The 22,977-nt window shown below is 43.8% G+C and overlaps 1 protein-coding gene across 1 annotated transcript in view; it reads right to left on the bottom strand.

Moving 5' to 3' along the window:
- Positions 1-3,718: 3,718 nt before the first annotated feature.
- Positions 3,719-22,977, bottom strand: part of DHX15 (DEAH-box helicase 15) — a 57,954-nt gene continuing 38,695 nt past the window's right edge. The window contains exons 9-14 of the mRNA XM_044296490.1: positions 21,384-21,492; positions 18,523-18,714; positions 13,782-13,904; positions 9,516-9,706; positions 4,652-4,821; positions 3,719-4,286 (exon numbers count right to left, since the gene is read on the bottom strand). Coding sequence (XP_044152425.1) covers positions 4,169-4,286; positions 4,652-4,821; positions 9,516-9,706; positions 13,782-13,904; positions 18,523-18,714; positions 21,384-21,492 — 903 coding nt within the window. The 3' untranslated portion in view covers positions 3,719-4,168. The remainder of the gene's footprint in view (positions 4,287-4,651; positions 4,822-9,515; positions 9,707-13,781; positions 13,905-18,522; positions 18,715-21,383; positions 21,493-22,977) is intronic.

A 22,977-nucleotide genomic window follows, 5' to 3' on the forward strand; every position in this document is an offset into this window, starting at 1 on the left:
TTATGTCCATATACATGAGCCCGGAGTCAGTCAAGAAATCATGGAGACATGCACTACTCTGGTCCATGATGTGGACCAAACATGCTCATTAAAGTCTATGGGTCCATGAAAATCACGGACGATCAGTTTTCACTGGCCAGTGATAGGAGAGGTTCTGGAAATTTATTTTCAGCCAAGTAGTGTCTGTGGAATACGGATGACAGGCGGATTCTTCATGGATAGATTTTTTTTTTTACAGTCGTCAAACGGACACAGAAATGTGAACGAGGCCTAACTGCGATACACATCGTGTGGTACGGCCATCTGGACTCCCAGAGAAGAAATATAATGGTCTCCCCTTTCAAGTTGAGGGCAACCTAACAAATTCTGGTTTTAGAGGGCCCATCTATGTAATGGTGAGAAAATATTACTAGTGTAGAAATGAAGTCAGTCAGTGTTCTCCAACCTGTGGCTACACTGCTGTCACAAGACTACAACTCTCAGCATGTCTTGGTCATCTCTTTAATCTGGAATTAGCATAAGTGATCAATATCTGCCTGACAGGGGTTGGACACCTCTTCAGTAGTTAAATGAGGGGTCAGTAGTGCACCATACATAGAGGTGGCCAGGCCTGGTACTACATCCCATCACAATTTAGTCCCGCGTATGGACAGTGCTGTGCATCAGAAGACGGTGAAGAGGACAAAGCGTTCACTATTGTTCCAGCCAGTGCCATGGCCGCTTCATTCAGCTCTGATGGGGAGGCCATTGTTTAGACCCCCATTAATTAAATATCAGATAGGCCATCAATAGTACAGTTCCACTTTAAATAGGACCTGTCAACCCTATTAAATCAAGTACACAATATTGTTTGGTAGGGTTGATCCTGATTATTAAAACTTGAAGAAAATCAGATTTGCGATTCAGGAGACATCTTCATTTGTATCCATATACAAGTTCAGCCTTTGGTTGAAAAAAAAAATTAATTGTCCCCCAAATTGCCTGCAATACAAAGTACATGTTTCTCATAGTCCGTGATGTTCTCTACCTGCTGGACTTAGTAAAAGAAATCCCAGATCTGCAGCAGAAGGACCTGAGGCTCGTACCATCACCCATACTACTAACCACTCTGAGGGTTGCTTTCATTACCATGAGGTGAAAAAGGTCACATCTGCTAAAATCCCTCTTTAGAATAATCTGAAGATCGCTCAGAAAACTCCCTGCAGAGTCCCAGTGAGACTATATATTTAATCCATGCGCTGCAGATAAAAGCTGTTACCGCAACATGAGGGGGTTCAAGCAATGAAATCTATAAATTGGGCTTCTAGTTCAAGGTTCCCAAAGAACAGAACATGTTATAAGGTGATCATGGACTCCTAAATAGACATCTATGCAATTATAAAACTGGCTGCATTACTTGGCCTGTCCATGTAGAATAAAGCCGGATAATTCATTTGCATGGCTGGCGTGTAATACTATGTTTCCCCTGTAGTGGCCGCTGTAGGGGGCAGTGTATAGCCAGCAGCAGCTGATCAGTTGACAATCACAAGGGGTTTCTGCAGCATGCCCTGCAGTACAAGGTGACTACCAGCTTCTATGAAATATCTAAAAAATACTGTACTGATATGTTACAGCCATTAGAGCTTCCCCAATAGGGTGCCAGTAAATTGCTGAAGATTCAGCAATGACAAATCTGAATCATGCAGTTACACCTCTCCAATTTGGGCAAACTTTACTTGTCAGAATGGTCCCTTAAAACTAAGCAGATAGCTCATCCCCTGCTGAGACCCCAGTGATCTGCTGTACTCTGAGGGGGAGCCTGGCGGAGCTCAATTTCCCTGCAGCGCCACAACAGGGGGGAATAAAATACAGGACAGGTCCTCCAGCAAGATGCTCTGTGTAGGAGGATTGCGAGCAGAGGATTTCTTTTTGGTAAATTCACCCATGGAAGATTTGTTGCAAATACTTCTGCCCTATTCAACTGCATAAAGCTTTGACGCTAGAAGATTTGCCATCCACAACTACTTGAAAGTTGAATGACCACCATAAAGAGAGCTGCAGTGGTGACCAGATTACTGCGTAACTAACTAGGGCAGGGATCAGCAACCTTCAGCACTCCAGCTGCTGTGCAACTACAACTCCCAGAATGCACACTTACTCTGCTGTTCGTGTAACTCCCAAAGAGGTGAAAGGAAGATTCTGAGAGTTGTAGTTTCAGAACAGCTGGAGTGCCAGAGGTTGCCGATCCCTGAACTAGGGAATATTGACTTCAATTAGTAAGGGGCACCCTCCCTCTATGAGCCTGACAGATCCAGTCCATCCATTGTGCAGCTACCCCAGGGAAGATATACAGCAGAAGTACCAGTGTGTATCAGGGGCTCTCAGGTAAACCATTAGTGACCTCTTTATGTACGTATGTGTCAGAACTCTCATTTATTTACAGTGCCTCTTCCCCTGGCGATCACAGGGCTCCTATTTAAGGTGGTATCCAGATCTGATTTACAGCCTCTGGTCCAGGTGCTGCCAATTGGGCCCAACTGGTTCAAGGTCAAGTAATTAACATTCTTCAGTCTAAGGCCTCTTGCACACAAACATTTTCATTCCGTTGCTGTTCTGTATTTTTTTTTGCGGACCGTCTACAGAACCATTTCAATGGGTCCGGGAAAAAAAAAAACGGAAGGTACTCCCTGTGCATTCCGTTTCTGTATTTCCGTCCTGCAAAAGAAATAGAACAAGTCCTATTATTGTCTGCATTACGGACAAGGATAGTACTGTTCTATTAGGGGCCAGCTGTTCCGTTCTGCACAATACGGAATACACGCGGATGTCATCCGTATTTTTGGCAGATCATTATTTTGCAGACCGCAAAATACATACGGCCGTGTGCAAGAGGCCTAAGTGCTGTTATCAGGACCTGAACCAATCAAATCGGAAGAGGACATAGGAGCAGAGACTATTAATGGATCTAGTAAAATGTCCAAAAATAATATTAATGAATAGAAAAACAATAAAAAGTTTAAAGGGATTCTGTCAAGAGATTTTACCCCTATAACCTAAACATATGCTCATGTCCAGAGTAGTAATAAGAATCCTAAGCAGGCCTTATTAAACGTCACTGTGGCTCTATTTGCACAAAAAACTGGTTTTTATAACCTGTCACTCACTCCCTTAAGGTGCCCAAGGGGAGGTCCGTTAATATAGGGTGCCCGTCCGCACCCCTCGCCGTCCGGTGCCCAGCGCCGCCTTCCCTAGCTCAGTGCTGCCTCCGCAATCCTACCTGTCCCTATGCCAGATCCCGTGCCTGCGCACTAGGCTCTGCCTGATGTGCCGCGGACTCCTGGCAGCGCCTTTGTTGAGCGAAGTGTGCATGCGCCAGATGATGCTTAGCTTAGGATTCCTATATATTACTCCGGACATGAGGATATGTTTAGGTTATAGGGGTAAAATCTCATGACAGAATCCCTTTAACATTAATGAAAAGTAAATGTGTGATGTGAACACATGAATGTGTTTTGTATGGGATCAGGTGCTCAGGCTTTCATACACTATGGGGGAGGTTCATCAAACTGGCGTAAAGTAGAACTGGCTTAGTTGCCCATAGCAACCAGACTGCACCTTACCTCTTTCACAGCTCCTTTGGAAAATGAAATGCGGAATCTGATTGGTTGCTAGGGGCTGCTGACACCTGATCATTAAGTAACCACTCCAACTTTCCTGAAGCTGATGCAGAACATCCTGGTTTAGTATAAATAGACTTTATTGAAGCCGATGCCTCCACACTGAGGCCGAAGTTTGGGACTACAGATGCACTAGTTGTAACATTTCACACAACTTCTATAAAGGAATGTCACCGGTTACAACGCTCATGCATAACATGGTCTGATCACGTTTCAGAAGCGGATTCAAACATTTCTAGTGAAATGTTCAGAGTATTGTTATATATAGAACTACTTCCAATAAACTGCAAAAACATTGATCGATGTTTCCAGTACGAGCTACAGTGTCAACACAAAGGGGAGCCATAAATGTTTCATTTATGTAAGAACGTCATGAAAGAACAAAAATTAAAAAGCTTTCAGATCAAGGCCATCACTGAACCATCACAACAAGGTACAAATTTATCAGTCCACATTCTCTAGATCTCAAAAAAAAAAAAATTTTGAATAAAAAAATAATCATTCGTGAACCCTCAGTACTGGGAGTACTCCTTTGTCTGAAATTTGGCAATGATTCTTTCCAGCTGTCTCTTGGCTTCACACTGTGGGAAGTTGCTCATGTCGTAGTACTGGGCAGCAATTTTCACCAACCTGAAATAAAAAAACATATATTTACACATTACATCTAAAACAGAGGAAGATGCTATTAGAATCAGACAAGACAGCCTCCCGTAGAAATTATAGGGATGCTCCGCCTTTTCCTTACTGATGATCTATCCTTTGGATAGATCACCAGCATCTTATTGGCAAGAGTACTGATCAGCTGTTTTAGAAATGAGTCGTGACGTCACTGGGCTGCGGCCCACTGTGGGTGGCACTGGGGTACGCATGCACTATATTTTTTTCACCACAGTAGGTTATCGCAGAGGTTTGGATGAACATTTACGCTTCCTGGAAATACAGGAATTTCAGCTGCCTTGAAAAATATGACATGAGGGGGAAATCTTGAAACTTACCATTCCGGCTTTATGTCTGTGCATGTGCGGATGTAATTCTTTGTTGTAAGGACAAATTCATTATAAAGGACCCACTCTGGCTTGTGGTCCAGAACCGTAGAAGGATGCAACTGCACAACCTGGTTGTCTTTCACGGTCAGGTAATGGCCGGTTCTTTCCAAATGTGCCACCTTAGGAGAGGAAATAAATCCAACTCTTATGAAAAAGGGATTATAATCCTTACAAAGCTGCTCAATGAAAAGCTACACGAGGACAGAAAACAGTTTATTTACACTTCATTGCTCAAGGGCATAGACAAATCTCTGCACGGTCAATAATCAGAAGACTTATACTGCTGCAGAGCGGGGGACAACTAGCACACTAAATTAAAACCCTTATGCCACCTAACACGGCCACGCAGACGTCTGCCGCACCAAGAAGAAACAGATTTACCTGGGAGATATGTACTAGATATAAAGAAAGTGGGCAGCAACGCTACAGCCTGGTGTATTGTGGAGGTTCAGGTTTTTACGTTTTGAGGTACATATAATGTATTAAAGAGGACGTTCCCTCTCCTGACATGCCCGATTTTGTAGCTACATGCATTCCCCATGTAACAATTCTGGATGATCTATTCTTATGGCTCTATGTTGTGCCGTTTCTTTATTATATCTACTAGAAGTTATGAATGAATTGCTAGCGGTCTGCAGTAAGGGTACAGAGGGGTGGTAACAAGTTGGGGGGGGGGGGGGGGTGTACCTGCACGGACTCGCTCTATCCAATCAGTGCTGCCATTTTCAGACTGTGCTGGTACCCCCCAAATGGTTACCACCCCCTCTGTACCCTTACTGCAGACCGATAGCAATTCATTCATAACTTCTAGTAGAAATAAAGGAATAGAACAACACAGAGCCATAAGAAGAGATGCTCCGGAATGGTTATTACATGGGGGAGGCATGAATATATTAAGTCAGACATGGAGCTGTGACAGGTCCTCTTTAATACAGTTTATTAGATTGTACTACTTGCACAATAAAACCACTATTTACAAAATTATGTGTGTGTCACCGCATTCCAAGACCCAACCATTTAATGGCGTAACTCTGTGGAGGCTGTTTTTCTTGTGGAACAATTTGTAGTTTCCATTGGTGCCATTTCTGATTACTATTTGGTAGGGGTGATGAATGGTAAACTGCACGCCTGGTATAGTTTTATTTTACTGTGTTTCCTGCACCCCATAAATAAGTTACGTTTATGATGCGAGTTGCTACAGATGACCAAAAATATCGGTCAAGTTTAAATGGATGGAAAAGGGGTGTGGTTATGGGGGCGTGGCTTAACACAGGCCTTTGACACCAATGTTTTTTTCATACTTGGAGTTTTGCAGCATTTTTTTTTTTATTCCTGTTATGTTTACCATAAAATGCAACTGAAAACGATGCAAAGGCATGCTGTGTGAACAAGTGTTATTGAATGAGCACTTATGGAGAAGCAAACTACTAAGCTCTACACCTATATCACTGCTGCCCCCATGGCATGCAGCCCTACCATATAACTGAAAGCGATCATTTACAGCAAGAGTCAGTGAGAGGAAAGTCTTCTCAGTCAGAAATCTTTATCATATGTATTAAATAGATATTAGATTTTCCACTCTAGTGATGATCATTATTGCTATTGCTGCAGCATGCAATGATTAGCACTAGAGAAGTGGCCTGTATATGTTACAGTAAAGATCAGGTAGGGACAGTGTAAAATGTAAACTTTGAGGTTTGTGTGTTGAGTGAAACTTAACACCGTGTACCAGGCGCTGGTAAATGTCTTGGGTCATGACATTAATAAATGGCCTAATTAGGTGCAGAGGGGTGATTAGATTAGACACTCATATGACAATCAGAGCAAAGTGATCTGACTGATGGGGCAAAGGGGGATTGATCACATGTACAGAAGTCCACGTGTAAAGCAAGGTTTTATTGGATTGGCCTTTCCTCTTTAAATCCTTGTAATTTAAATGTAGTTATGCCCGATACTTGGCTGTATTTCTGCAGTATGAGGTACCTGTACTAGCTGGGTGGGGCTAGGAGATGAGAAAACACTTTATCAAACTGGTGTAAAGTAGAACTGGCTCAGTTGCCCATAGCAGCCAGATTCCACCTTTCATTTTCCAAAGGAGCTGAAAAAAAAAATTAAAGATTGAATCTGATTGGTTGACACGGGCAACTAAGCCAGTTCTACTTTACACCAATATTAATGGCTGTCTGTGCCGTTCCGCAAATTGCAGAACGCACACGGACGTCATCTGTGCTTTGCGGATCCGCAATTTTCGGACCGCAAAACACACATTTGTGTGCATGAGGCCTAACTGATTGAAATAACTGAAGTGTGAATGCAGCCTAAGATGTCTTGCTACCATCATCTCTCGTGGCATCATATGGGTGTCAGCAGAGTGCCATGTTGGGCGCTGGACGTTTGACGACTCTTGGCGGCTATTACTTACTTTATCTATTTATATCTGTGTATTTATCTTTTAGTAAAATCTTTATGCACCTAAGTCGTGTTCGGTGTATTTTTTCCGAACCTCAGATCCCACGATAATACACCCTGCTCCTGAAGTCATGTACAGATGGGCCTCTTTCACATGAGCGTATTTGCAATTAGTATACGACACACATTTTGTGCAAAGGAATCTGCTGCTCACGTTAATTAAAAGGGCTATTCACATGGGTAGTATTTCCGTCAGTATTTGAAATCTGGAGCATGTCCCATTTTTGTGCTTATTTGCTTCCAGATACACCTATTGTAGTCTATAGGAGTGAATAAAACATTCAGGAAGGAAAGAATACACATGTACGTTCCAGGTGAATTCCTGAAGCAATAGTGATGATTCATCAGGAATCTGTGCATATTCCAGAGCTGGAACAAGGACAGACTTTGATAGGCTCATGTGAAAGAGGCCCTTAACAAGGAAAAGAGGAACTATATGTCCCCCCTTCCTGCAACCTGTCCCCTACTGGCCTGCCTCTCCTCCTCCACACAGGCAAAATGTAGAATGACCAACCATGGTCTGTGCAGAAACTGAACCCGAGTGTAATATTGGGAGATTTCGGTTCCGAAGGCTGTTGAGTCGTGAATGCAGCACTGGAATAGGATATAGGCTGCGATTTAGAATGTACAAGTAATGCAGAGATTTTTTAAAAATTTTTCTCCCACATATCGTTCAATTGTATATGGCATTCAAAAGGTGGGCAAAACGCTTTAAAGGGCTTCTCTCACTTGGCAAATGGCATTTATCATGTAGAGAAAGTTAATACAAGCCACTTACTAATGTATTGTTATTATCCATATTGCTTCCTTTTCTGACTGGATTCATTTTTCCATTACATTATACATTCCTAATTTCCGTGGTTACGGCCACCCTGCAATCCAGCAGTGGTGGTCGTGCTTGCACAATATAGCTAAAAGCAGTAGTCTATGTGCGCTCCTAGTCACCAGAGAGGCTGGTGCTTTTTCCTATAGTGTGCAAGCACGACCACCACTGATGGATTGCAGGATGGTTTGTAACCATGGAAACGAGCAGCGTACAATGTGATGGAAAAATGAATCCAGCCAGCAAAGGAAGCAATATGGATAACAAGTGCCTTGTCTTAACTTCCTCTACAAGATAAATGCCACTTGCTGAAGTGAGACAACCCCTTTAAGAGTTTAAACTACTAGTTATATAATAAACGCAATAATCAGGCGATCCAGATACATCAATATCCTAAAGTCAAGAAAATGGATCTGAAAGAGCCCTTCACGATTAATCCCCAGTGCTCAGGAGACGGGCAGATACTTCCCATTGCATGCAATATTTCTCTAAATCTGAGGTGACATACTTTACAATGCACCACATGCTTGATAATTTCATCTAATGAAAGTGGCTTAAAGGGTTTCTACCACTTAGGCGTCACATATTTGGCTGTCAGACACTAGCGATCCGCTAGTGTCTGCTCTGGCCAACCATCCTAATATAATTGCTTTTGGGACGGTGGTTTGGCTAAAAAAACTACTTTTATTAATATGCTAATGAGCCTCTAGGTGCTATGGGGGCGTCATTAGCACCTAGAGGCTCCGTCTACCTTCAGAAACTGCCGCCGCCGAGCGCGTCCCTCCAGCCCGCCCATCTCCTCCTGAATGCGATCCTCGTATGTATTCTGCGCATGCGCAGTGAATGTCTGACCGCTTCCTTGCTCAGACATCTCCACTGCGCCTGCGCGATGACGCCATAGTGCTCCGAGGAACAGGCGCAGTGGAGATGTCTGAGCAGGGAAGCTGTCAGACATTTACTGCGCATGCGCAGAATACATACGAGGATCGCATTCAGGAGGAGATGGGCGGGCTGGAGGGACGCGCTCGGCGGCGGCAGTTTCTGAAGGTAGACGGAGCCTCTAGGTGCTAATGACGCCCCCATAGCACCTAGAGGCTCATTAGCATATTAATAAAAGTAGTTTTTTTAGCCAAACCACCGTCCCAAAAGCAATTATATTAGGATGGTTGGCCAGAGCAGACACTAGCGGATCGCTAGTGTCTGACAGCCAAATATGTGACGCCTAAGTGGTAGAAACCCTTTAAAAAGAAAAAAAAAATCTAAACAAGAGCAGGAGTCGATGAGCACATAGAGAGTTAATCTTCTCATATCACAGATCAGTAGGGAGGCCAGGATCCATTTATGTGGAGTTAATTGCTTGTACTTTCTCCAGTCCCTCCAGTTCTCACATATCAATTCCTAAAAGACCTTGTTATATGATTTTAGAGACTCTCATAACCATTTATGCAATTTATTTTCCATCTGAACTCAACCTTAAAGGCAGGAATTTAAAGTTCCCTTTTTCCAGATGCCGAAACGTACCTGCATAAAATAGCCGGTAACCAGGGCTTTTCTGATATTAATGTAATAATCCCGGCTCGTGAAGTCTGTGCTTCTACGTGGCAAGTTAAACCTGTCCATGATTCGTGACAGCTGCTGCCGTACATTGTCTGCAGACATCAGGGACCTGTAGTTAATGAAGTTGTCATAACTCCACTGAGACGACTCGTGGTCTGGGGGAGGAAGAAGAGCACCTTGATCAGAAAATGGAAAAACAGGCTCAAGCAGTCCAACAAATGACATTGCATTATGGGTGAAGAAACCATGAAAATAGAGCACTGGGGTCATTTGCCGATGTAACATTAACCTGGTTTTATAAGGGCAGCAGATTTGTGCCTAGGACACTGGCTGACCCGTTACATTTGTACTTGGCAGCTGAAGGCATCTGTGTTGGTCCCATGCTCATATGTGCCCGTATTACTGAATATATGCAAATGAGCCTCTAGGAGCAATGGGGGTGTACCATTACACCTAGAGACTAAGCTCTCTGCCACTGCTGCACCCTCCGCACTTTGATTGACAGGGCCAGGCTGGGCGACGTTTTCACTGCCTGGTCTTGTCAAAATGGAGAGGGGCGGCAGCTGCAGAGAGCTGAACCTCTAGGTGTAACGGCAACGCCCCTGTTGCTCCTAGAGGCTCATTTGCATATATTTAAACTTAATTTTTCTCAGCAATGAGGCGACATATGAACATGGGACCAACACAGATGCCTTCAGCTGCCAAGTGCTCATGTAACAGGTCAGCCAGTGTCATAGGCACAAAACTGCTGACAGATGCTCTTTCAAGAGGACCTGGCACCTCTCCTAATATCTATTTTAGTCAATACTTGCGTTCCACTGAAAATACATTTCATTTCTTGTTACTCGCTGTTGTGCAGTTCCTTCGTTATACAACTGTGTATCATTAGTTCTCACATAGTCTCAGACTGTCCTGCTGACAGTGGCAGACTGCGTAGGGGCACACCACTTCGACAAGCAGAATGGCGGTAACTAGTCACATAGAGGGACTGCATAACACGGATTTCTAATAAAAGAGGATACCACAATGGTGAATAAAGCTGCACCCTACCCCACAGAGGTACCTGGGACACCAATTTATTCAAATGCAGGAAGACAGTTTGTTTAAATGTTTTTCCAGGAATTTAATATCGATGACCTATCCTCAGGATAGGTCATCAGTATCTGGTCAGTGGGGGCCTGACACCCAGACCCTTGCCGATCAGCTGTTTGAGAAAGCACTGGCGCTCCTGTGACCAAAGAACATATCCTAGGAAAAGCTACAGAGAGCACTGGTGCCCTCTCAAACAGATGATTGGCAGAAAGTCCTGGGTGTCGGACCCCCACAGATCAGATACTGATGACCTATACATCGTCATCAGCTATAAACTCTCAGAACACCCCTTTAATGTCATCATAAATGAGGTAAGGATGAACCAGCCAGAATAATGTACACATGATACACTATGCTGGCGTCCCACTGTTACATCACCAGCTTTGGCATTATTATATCAATGAGGTAGGCTCCCACCTGAGCCAAGAGCCCATTTCAAATGCAGTGTTTGAATAAGGCCTCATGCACACAACCGTGTCATTTTTTGCGGTCCGCAAACCACGGATCCACAAAAAAGGAAGCCGACCGTGTGCCTTCCGCAATTTGCGGAACGGAACTGGCGGTCCATTGTAGAAATGCCTATTCTTGTCCGCGAAACAGACAAGAATAGGACATGTTCCATTTTTTTTTTTTTTTTTTTGCGGGGCCACGGAACGGAGCAATGGATGCTGACAGCACACGGAGTGCCGTCTGCATCTTTTGTGGCCCCATTGAAGTGAATGGGTCCGCATCCGAGCCGCCAGAACGGCGGCTCAGATGCGGACCCAAACAACGGCCGTGTGCATGAGGCATAAAAGACTTGCTCCCCTAGGCGGAACGGATGCGGACCCATTCTACGGACAGGTGAATGGACCCTTACATTAATAAATGATCCTCAAGAAACCGTGAACAAAATTCACTAAGTCAGGCTCTACTCGCATACCTCTGCAGGATGTTTATCTTATTTGCACTTTTTGCATGTTCACGTTTGTACACTTGCACTGAGCACCTTATGTCACTTTTTTTTTTTTAGCAACGTTTGTCTCACCATGCATGCACTTGCCTTATTTTGGTCAATCTATTATTAATATTTATTGTTCATATTTTTACACTATATATTTCTTATAGTATTTATTGATACATATAGATATTCATGTAGGGAAGCTTATATATTGAAGGTTTCATATATGGATGCTATATATGTATTATATATGATTTATTTAACATACTTTGGGTTTGTAGTATCACATATGGATTATACACTGTCGACTTTGTTGATTGCTATAGATACACATATACCACATATCCCTCTAATGATTTACCCATATACTATATTTGTGATATACTTCTGTATTGATCATTTGGGGTTTGTCCATAGATATTAGGCTACACCTCATCTATCTACCGATTGGGGCTGGCTTATAATATTTAGCGATTAATGTTATGATGTGCTTTAGGACCTGACCAGGCCGATCATGTGATGTGTGGGAGGTGCCCAAACTGATGACCAACAGTGATGTGGGGCAACGCGATTGGAGCATGAGCGCTCACATGACTGTAGGCGGGGCTTCCTATGGGCAGATAGCAATGACGAGTATATGTACCTGACATCGCTCCATACTTCAATTTTCCTGTCTAGGAAAAGATTGATCATCTCCTTGACAACTACATTATGCCCTAGGTATAACGTCATCTTGTTTTATATTATCGTTGCCTTGGGTGTGTTAGTGGAACTGCACCGGAAGTGACATATGGTTGTGTCAGGCGACTGATGTCACTTCCTGTTTGCGTCACAGGATATTCCATTCCACCGCATGTGTAAGGCGTCTGACTAATTAAAGGGGTATATAAAAGCCTCATGCACACGGCCGTTGTTTGGGTCTGCATCCGAGCCGCCATTTTGGTGGCTCGAATGCTGACCTATTAACTTCAAAGGGTCCGCAAAACACTCTGTGCTGTCCGCATCCGTTGCTCCGTTCCGCGGCCCTGCTAAAAAAATATAACATGTCCTATTCTTGTCCGCACTTTGCGGACAATAGGCATTTATATTGACTGCTGCCCGTTCCGCAAATTGCAGAAGGCACACGGGCGGCTTCCGTTTAAGGATCCGCAGTTTGCAGACCGCTAAAAACAGCACGGTCGTGTGCATGTAGCCTTAGAAGCACCATCCATGTTTATCCCCCTGAAGAAGCGACAGCGAAACACGCGTCGGGGTCAAGATTTACTGGTCTGTATTTATTGAGCAGCTATTTTTCCCACATTTATCCCCATTTTCATGCACTTTATTATCTATTGACTTGATATCTACTTGGCACTTGTCAGGGGTAGATGGGATTTACTGCATTTATTATATTGCTACATTACCAGCTGTCCAGTGTCATTCCTGTGTCTTCATCGAGAATGAATAATAATTTTTTTTATTATTATGTAACAATAAAGATTTGGTATGTTTTACATTTGAACACGGCTGTGATGTACATTTATAGGTGTTTATTTAGCTCACAGCCATTATTGCCTTTGGGCGTAAATTTTGATTGTGTTGTGTGTTCACATCTGCACTGGAAGCTCCATCCCAGATTCTGGTAAGTTTGACAAGAAAAATAGCATGCAGAGATATTTTACATTTCAAAATGAAGGATCCAAATAAAGAGGTATTCCACTTGTTTTTATAATTATTAGATCAGTAGAGGTCCTGATGCTGGGACTACCAACAGTCACAAGAACAGAGACCCCCTACCCATTGAACGAGGTGGCAGGTCAGGCATGCAAACTGCTGCTGCATTCATCACAATGGGAGTTCTGGGTAGGGGGATATCCCATAGAGATGAATGAAGCAGCAGTGTCCATGCCCAACCTGCCACTCGATTAATTTCAGGGGTCCCCAAGAGTTACCGAGACTCCGTTGTTTTGACTGGTGGGTTTCCCTGGAGTAGGACCCCCACTGATCTAGTAGTCATCCCCTATCCTATGGATAGGGGATAACTTGTCAAAAGCGGAATACTCCTTTAAGTCAATGTATTTTGTCAAGCACCAATAGTGTCCATCATGGGATGAATCTGGTTAAAACCATAGCAGAGAACAGAGAATTAAAAAAGAAAACTAATCCAGGCCATTTATATCTCCTTATACATAATGCACACATCTAATAAAGCCACTCACTCTGTTTGAAAGCGTGGTAGACGTTCAGCAGCGTCAGATGATCGCCATCTATGTGGGCAAACCTCATCTTGGATTCATCTGCAGCTTTCTTGACTTCCGTGGGTCGAATAAAACACTGTGGGACTAAACAAGGTTGGTATGGGCCCAACACAAATGCCCATATCGATGAGTCACGCATTCACTGACAGAGGAACAAGGCCTAGCTAGGTCAGTTCACAGAGCATAGGGCAGGGCAGGATGGTCATCGTGGGCTGTATACTACCTCTCTTTGGTACATCAACACCTAACCCCATCTGTAAGACAAGAGGGTTTCAAAACTACAAAGAATCGGATTATACTGTCTAGAGCTTATTGATGTGTACAGCACCATGACAGCCAGTAAGTGAGCAAACATACGTATGAGGGTCAGAAGGACTAAACAGAGCAACAGAGAAAGGCTGCCTTCTCCACCACAACCTATGGAATTCGGGATAAAGAAAAAAAAAACAAAAAAAAACTGCTGGGACTTAGTTGTGTATGTCCATTCAGAATGCAGTCTTCCTGACACTAATGGCCAATTCCTTGCAATTCGATAGAGAAACAGATCTCTGCGGAGGTGGCAGCAGTAGTGACACTTCCTATCACCTCTCTAATCTTATGGGATGTTCCCCTTTAAATTATCCGATCTCAAACTGACAGATGGGACTAGTTCTTACGATCAGTCCCGACAGGAAGCTACAAAGCAGATGCTTGCCCTTTAAGAGGTTGTCCAGTTTAGAAATCCTATTTTCATACAGCCTATTGGGGAATTCTTCTTTAATTGGCGGGTGAGAGGGTCCTCTGCTCAGTATCTGCTCAGAGGGGAGGGTGTCACTCTGGAGGTCCTGTGGTACTGTAGGTCTCAGAGATGGCCCATTGATAAGAATAGACACTATGCAATGCTTAAAAGTGGCAACAAAGTTATTCCCTCTCCACTGGGAAGGGAATAACGAATTGATTGGCGGGAAGGGAGGGGGGGGGGGGCACCCCCACAATCACTACACCATTGTGATGGAGCAGCAAGCCAAACATGCGCAGTGCTCAGCCATCTCTGGCACTCCCATAGAGAATGAATGGAGCGGCACGGTGCATGCCGGACCTGCCGCTCCATCAGGATGAGGGGTACAGAATATGAAAAGTTATGGCTACACCCACTAAGCTACCACCATCTCCACAGAAAACGCTGAGAGAAAGAAAGACTCTGCCCTGCCCATCTGCTCTGAGTCTGAATCATCTGATTGCTCTATAAAAAAAAAATGTGATAATAAATGAGCATATACACGTACGGAACAAAATACTGATGCATGGAAGAACAAGAATATCCTTAAAGGGGTATCCTGGTCACAACAAGCTATCCCACTATACACTGGATAGGCTATAACTGTTAGATGGGTGTGGGTCCAACTGCTCAAACCCCCACCAATGACAAGAATGGGGGTCCACTGTGTTTTGTTTGAATGTAGTGATGTCATGATATGTGCACCACTAAAGTTCATTGGACTGCCAGAGAGGGCCAAGCCCTACACTCCACCGTCACGTCCATAGAGATTAATTAAATGGTAGTGAGCATGCTTAAAGGGGTTGTCTCACTTCAGTAAGTTGCATTTATCATGTAGAGAAAGTTAATACAAGGCCGTTACTAATGTATTGTGATTATCCATATTGCCTCCTTTGCCGGCTGGATTAATTTTTCCATCAGATTATACACTGCTCGTTTCCATGGTTACCGTCAGCGGTGGTCGTGCTTGCACACTATAGGAAAAAGTGTCAGCCTCTCTGGTGGCCGGGAACATGAGAGCATATTTAGGCTACAGTTTTTTCCTATATTGTGCAAGCACGACCACCACTGACGGATTGCAGGGTGGTCTGTAACCATGGAAATGAGCAGTGTATAATGTGATAGAAATTCTGGATTTTTTTTCCCATGAGCCCATGACAGTACCTTTAAGAGAGCCCGCCTCCATCCAGGACAGGAAACCCTGTGGAGGGCTTTAAAGGAGGGAAATTGCCCCAATAGCACCAGTTAATCGCGAGAACTCGTCCTCATCTTTACTACTGTAAAGCTCTATAAGAATTCTTATATTTTTTTCACTTTAAAAAAATAAAATATATATATATATATATGCTGCAGAATAGGCATCTGGCTAATGTTCTGGAAGAAACTATCACCCTTACTGCTTCTTCCAAACTGCACAAACAGCCTAGAAGATTTTCTCCACTGGCTAGTAACTTAAATATTCAGAGAGGCACCTCCTGACGTCTAGGCAATTCGTTCTCGTTTTTCAGGGATTGACAAAAAGGAAGGAAGGACAATGTCTTGAGATCTATGAAAAGGTGAAACCACCTTGGGAAGGAAGGAATGAATGATCTGGTCTAATGAGAACTCTATCCTCCAGAATATTAGCAGAGGGAAGGGATGCCGAGAAATTTCCACTGTTAAGGCCAATAGATCTTTTGATTTGGTACCTCCCTGTCTATTCAGGCAGGATAATACGGTAGCATTGTCCGAAAAGTTTTTTACCCCTTTTTCTAGAAGTTTGGGCAGAAAGCCCTTCAGGGCTAGGAGAACAGTTCTCAACTATGGTGCTATTGGGGGCAATGTACCTCCTTTAAAGCTCTCCACAGGGGTTCCTGTTTCCTGTCCTGGATAGAGGCGGGCTCTCTCAAGGGTGCCGTCATGGGCGTAAGGGAAAAATGAATCCAGCCAGCAAAGGAAGCAATATGGGTAATAGCAATACATTAGTAAGTGCCGGGCTTACATTAACTTTCTGTACATGATAAATGCCATTTACTGAAGTGAGACAACCCCTTTAACTTGTCACTACAATCACAGGGAACTCCAATACTTGTGCTTGCTATCAGTTCTAACCAGAATACTCCTTTAATTCTTTAAGTCTTCATTTCTCAGATCAAGAAATTTTGCAGACAATGTGCCAAAGCTAGTTAGTACTCAACAGATCAGCAGAAACGGTTCTAAGTCTCTGTTCACATCTGCAGTGGAGGCCCAGTGTTAAGCCTCTGTCGCAGACTCTGTAGTTTGGACAGGGGCAGAGCACTGTATGCAATAAAGTACATAACAGCAGAAACCATAGTAAGTCAATAGGGGTCTGTGAGTCACTGCCCACGTCCACTGTGCAATGAATCCCGCACTGTGCTGTGTTTTCAATTCATAATACAAATCACAGATGTGAACAAAGCCAAAGATGAAGCGTCACAATTGCCCACAGTAATCAGTCAGAACGCCTCATTTTCAAGCTTGATGCTGAAAACTGAAAGTTGGGATCAGACTGGTTTCTATGTGCGAGACAGACATCTTTTTTTGGAAACTATTTTCATGTGTGAGGTCCTAATGGTTCTTCAAAATACAGTAAGTCTTGGATATTTCCTTGAATTTAGTTACCAGCTGCTCCGCAAGCTATTCACATTCCATTAGAATAGGCATTAAAGGCTACAAAAACCTGTGAAAAGCCTAAACCGTAAGATTAAAAATGTGTAAAAGCTTCTGTACAACTAAGAATATATAAAATAATCTTGTAAGGAGGAGTGTGACATAAACTGGCCATAAACCTAACACCTAAAGACCATCTCCTTCAACTGACCCACAATCATGTACATCGAGATCTAGCAAGCTCTCATGTTAAATGGTTTGTCCGGTTTCAGGAGGAAACCGGAGAGCCCCCTTAGATCTACCTGAAATAAAAACAGGTAAGTACTTACTTCACAGATCCTGTGGCACCGCTCCGATTCTAGTGACCGGACTGTTAACTCAGCAGCAGCGGTTACGTCAACAACATTCAACTAGCCTCATCAGGTGCACCGCTGAGACCAGTGATTGGCTGAAGTGGTCATATGTTGTTGACATATCACCACTATAGCTGGGAAAATCAGAGGGTGGGCACAGGCTCTGTAAGCCAAGTAAGTACCCTGTTCTCCATTTCAGGTGGATCCAGGGGGTTGCCCGGTTTCCTCCTTAAACTGGAAATCCCCTTTAACTGCAACAGAGACCGTGCTTAACTCCAAGACCAACCCACACCAAATGTTATCAACTGATGGCAGATGTTGAGGGAATGACACTATAGGTGTATTTGTGTATGGCCAGGTTTATTCTATAAGTCAATGCTTCATGAGGCATGCGTGCTGCATGCAAAGGCAAGACTAAGTAGGTTGTCATTAAGCGCCTGAACCATTTTCACACCCATGCACAGACAACATCTCTCTATAACGAGACAGCAGCACAATACACAACAGTCTCTGTCTAAAGTGGATAAATGCCCAAGAGCAGAGACTCGGGACAGTAAGCACGTGTTAGCCTCTGTTCCATACAACCCCATATACTGAAGTCTGACATTACGTCACTTGGATACACAGTAAGAATGCATTCACTCAATCATATGTATTTGCAGTACGCAAAAGGTAGATCTGCACAATATGGATGACGTCTGTGTTGCATTTTTGGGGAACAGACATAAGGACGTGGAGAACACACAGATGATTCATGTGCTTTCCGCACCTGTATGCCTGGCCCACAGAACATAGAACATGTCCTATACTCGGCTGCAAAATGCAGTTCACGGACCCATTGACGTCAATGGGTCCACATAAAAAGAAAAAGGCAACACAGATGTCAAATGGACGTCATCCGGCTTTTGCGGACTGCAAAATACATATGGTCGTTTAAATGCCCCCCTAAGTCATTCTTGCCTTGCATGTACCCTGCTATTACCTGACAACATAGCCGTTATGGATAGGATCTCATTAGAACAATTGAAGTCACAACTGGCAATGACCATCTTGGCAAGCTGGGGGTCGAGGGGAAACTCTGCCATCATGGATCCCAGTTCAGTCAGATCACCATCATCATTTAAGGCAGCAAGGTAATTTAGCAACTCCAAAGCTCGCATCAGTGTTTCAGGGGCTATGGACAGAAGAAAAAAAAAAAGTTAATAAATGTCGTGCAAAAAAAAAACTCACATTAAAGGGGTTCTCCAGGTATTCAGTCTAATTAGTGACTGGTGCTAATCTCTGGAAGCAAGTGCTTTTACATAGGATTTACCCTCCCTTGTTTCGCGCTCTTCTGCCGGGCCCCCGACCGAATGTGGCCACTTATTTTCCTGTTTAGCTGCTCAACAGCCACATCCAGTTGGAAGATGGGTGGAAAAGCCTGCAGCAGGCGACTGCGGCGTCGGGGGGGGGGGGGGGGGGGTAAGTCTTATATGTAAAAGAGTTTCCCTCCACAGGTTAGCACCAGTGACCAAATTGATGCCACAGAGAAGATGCATCAGACATATTCAAGGCCAAGAATGTTCAAATAAAGAAGAGGTAAGCATAGCACTATATTGAGTTATGATGCTATGTAACCCTTAGGGCTCTTTCACACGAGCGAATGCAGTGGGTGGAATCTGCCTACCTACCTTACATCTGGTGGCATTAGAGGTAGAGCTTGCTAAGAGTTCATTTGCATACCCGCTTCCCAGAATTCCAGAGGAACGTGCACGGCTCATAAGTCTCCTCACGTCGTTTAAGGTGCTCTCCCTAAGCAAATTTTGCATTCCCCAAAGCATGGACCATTCTTTAACCCATTCGCTACCAGCACAGTTTCATGCAGCAGAGACCTGCGGCTAATTACCGTGACCAGCAGTAATGCCGATTGAGGTAATTAAAGGCTTTAGATGCCGTGATCAAGTGAGATCACGGCATTTAAATGCGCAAAAAGCCGGAAGCTCGCGCTTCTTGGCTTCCTACCGATGTCTCATGCAGCCAATGTGGGCATCAGTAGTTGCGCTGAACACTGCAAGCCTCGCTGGTGAGGCTTTAAGTGTTCATGCTGCAATTCTTATTTTGGCCACCCGATGGCAGGCCAGGATAAGAAATTAGCAACTTTTAGTTTAAATGTCATTTTAAAAATCCCTGATAGAACAAAATCTAAAATGTATTGGCTCAAAATTTTTTTTTTTTTTTTATAAATAAAAAAATATATAAAAGTTTAAATAAACCCCCTTAGGCTACTTTCACACTAGCGTTCGTCGGTCCGCTCGTGAGCTCCGTTTGAAGGAGCTCACGAGCGGACCCGAACGCAGCCGTCCAGCCCTGATGCAGTCTGAATGGAGCGGATCCGCTCAGACTGCCTCAGTCTGTCGGCGTTCAGCCTCCGCTCCGCTCGCCTCCGCACGGACAGGCGGACACCTGAACGCTGCTTGCAGCGTTCGGGTGTCCGCCTGGCCGTGCGGAGGCGTGCGGATCCGTCCAGACTTACAATGTAAGTCAATGGGGACGGATCCGTTTGAAGATGCCACAATATGGCGCAATCTTCAGGCGGATCCGTCCCCCATTGACTTTACATTGAAAGTCTGGACGGATCCGTCCGAGGCTATTTTCACACTTAGCTGTTATATGCTAAAAATAATGCAGACGGATCCGTTCTGAACGGAGCCTCCGTCTGCATTATTATGATCGGATCCGTTCACAACGGATCCGATCGAACGCTAGTGTGAAAGTAGCCTTACCATATAATTAAAAAATAAAACCCTAAATAACAGTTAATATAAACATCATGGGTATAATCGCGACAGAAAACGTCGATACTATTAAAATATATATTTTTTTAAATTCCAATACGGCGAATGGCGTAATGGAAAAAGGGGTCAAGATGGTCAATTTGCCATTTTTTTAATTGCTTCTTACCCCAAAAAATGTGATAAAAAAGTCACGCACATGTAAAACTTAAAGTTTAAATTTATTTTTACGCTATTTAGACATAAAAATATTGGGCATCTTTGTAATCGTACGGACCCAGAGAATGAAGGCCATGGGTCAGTTTTGCCGTAAATGAAACGCCGTGGAAAACAAACCCGTAAAACGATGGATGTATTGCATGTTTTTTTTTCCAATTCCACCCCATTTTGGAATTTTAATGCTTTCCGTTACATTTTATGCAATAATTAATTGTGGCATTAGAAAGTACAACCTATCTTGCAAAAAAATAAACCCTCATACAGCTATGTGACCGGAAATATAAAAAAAGTTATGGCTCAAGGAAAATAGGGAAGAAAAATAAAAATCGCAATAACAAAAAAACCTCCGGAGGCCTAAGGGTTAACCACCACATAGGGCACATGTTTCCATGTTCATGAATTAAAGCCATTGCAGCTTTCATCCCTTGGATGAGCACACTGGCTACACCCATACATGTAAGCTGCAATGCTTGGAAGAAGAGGGGTTAATAAGTAGTGCATTCGTAGACTATTGCTATAAGGGCGATATTTGGATTTGAACAGATGTTTGCAGCTCTGCTCTAAGCAGTCAACTGTTTGTCAGTATTACACTTCCCAGCTGAAACGTTCATAGACGCCTTCGTTTTACATGGCTAACGGCAAATGACTTAATTAAGCTCGACTTAAAGGAACATTGAGAACTGAATGTTCCTCCACTGCTTGGCGAAATTAATAACCAATCATTTTCACCGAACATAAGATGCAAGAATGAACACCAGGAGAAATCCTTTAGAAAAGCACAGCTCCAATGACAAAACCATTACAAGTGCTTTACCAATTACACAGTATAATTTGTCCACGCTCGGGATCTTACCTGGTGGATCCATGAAGTCAAAGTGTACCAAGTCATCAATACCAAGCTTTTTCAGCTGCAGCACCACTGAACCCAAGTTGGATCTCAAAATCTCCGGGTATGTGTTGTCCTAAAAGGGAGAATAAAACAATCATGAAAAAACATTATAATGAAACCTGTAGAAGACGTGTCATCTCATCACTGTCATTTAATAGGCACCTGTCAGCAGATTTGACCTGTTACATGTGCACTTGGCAGCTGAAGACATCTGTGTGGGTCCCATGTTCATATGTGCCCGCATTGCTGAGAAAAATATTGGGCCAGATTTATCATTAGCTCAGGTCAGAATAATGGAGTGAAAAAGTCCCAAAAAAAGTCCCAAACGCTAAAACTGCGCACAAATTTGCGACTTTTTTCTGCTCTGCACTAGGCTCGCCAGTTTTCTGAAAGTGGGTGTGTTTTCTTATGTAAATGAATCTCTAGACAGATTTAGTATTGGGACCATTTAAAAAGGTCGCAATTTCACTCCAGTGAGGACCATGCTCATCTTGAGACTTTTTAATAGAACAAGCGACTTTTTCATAAAGATGTGCGACTTTCGTAAAGCTGCTTACTGACGGATAAACTGCTACCGTCAAACCACATTTATTACAGTCTTAAAGGGCCGATCATAAATCTGACTTGGCTAAAACTGACTTTAGCCATATGTTAAAGTGGAGTGAGCTGTCAGAGTCATGATAAATCTGGCCCTATGTTTTTATATATGCAAATGAGCCTCTCAGAGCAACAGGGGCATTGCCATTACACCTAGAGGTTCTGTTCTCCCTGCAACTGCTGCGCCCTCTGCACTTTGACAGGGCCAGGCTGTGTGAACCACATCATGCCTGGTCCAGACTTCTAAAATCAAAATGGTGGGGAGCAGCAGTTGCAAAGAAAGCAGAACCTCTAGGAGTAGTGTAAACGCCCCAGTTGCACCTAGAGGCTCATTTGCATACATAAAGGAGATTTTTGTATAACTTACCAGTAAAATCTCTTTCTCGCTCTTCATTGGGGGACACAGAGACCTTGGGTATAGCTATGTCCTCTAGGAGGCGTTGACACTAGATAAAGCTGTTAGCTCCTCCCCTGGCAGCTATACCCCCTCCAGCCTGGAGAGAGAGCTTCAGTTTGTGAGAAGCAGTAGGAGAAGCAAGCTAAGAAAAAACACGGAACACCAACCATGGCAAAAGACCCAACGGGCTCAAACCATCAACTGCCACAACCGTGACCAAACAATAATACTGGGTGGGTGCTGTGTCCCCCAATGAAGAGCGAGAAAGAGATTTTACTGGTAAGTTATACAAAAATCTCCTTTTCTCGCCCATATTCATTGGGGGACACAGAGACCTTGGGACGTCCAAGAGCAGTCCGCAAGGGGGGGGAAAGAAACACAGACCCATGGAGCCAGCGCCCCTGCAGGCAACAGAAAACTGCTGCCTGCAAGACCAAGCTTCCAGAGGCGGTGCCCGCCGATGCATAAGTATGCACCTGGCAAATAATTGTGAATGAGCGGAGGAGGGCAGTAGCCGCCCCGCACAACTGCACGGCTGAACCTTGAACCATCCGAGCCCAAGAG

Source organism: Bufo gargarizans, chromosome 1 (assembly GCF_014858855.1).
Source record: "Bufo gargarizans isolate SCDJY-AF-19 chromosome 1, ASM1485885v1, whole genome shotgun sequence".
NCBI classification, from domain to species: domain Eukaryota; kingdom Metazoa; phylum Chordata; class Amphibia; order Anura; family Bufonidae; genus Bufo; species Bufo gargarizans.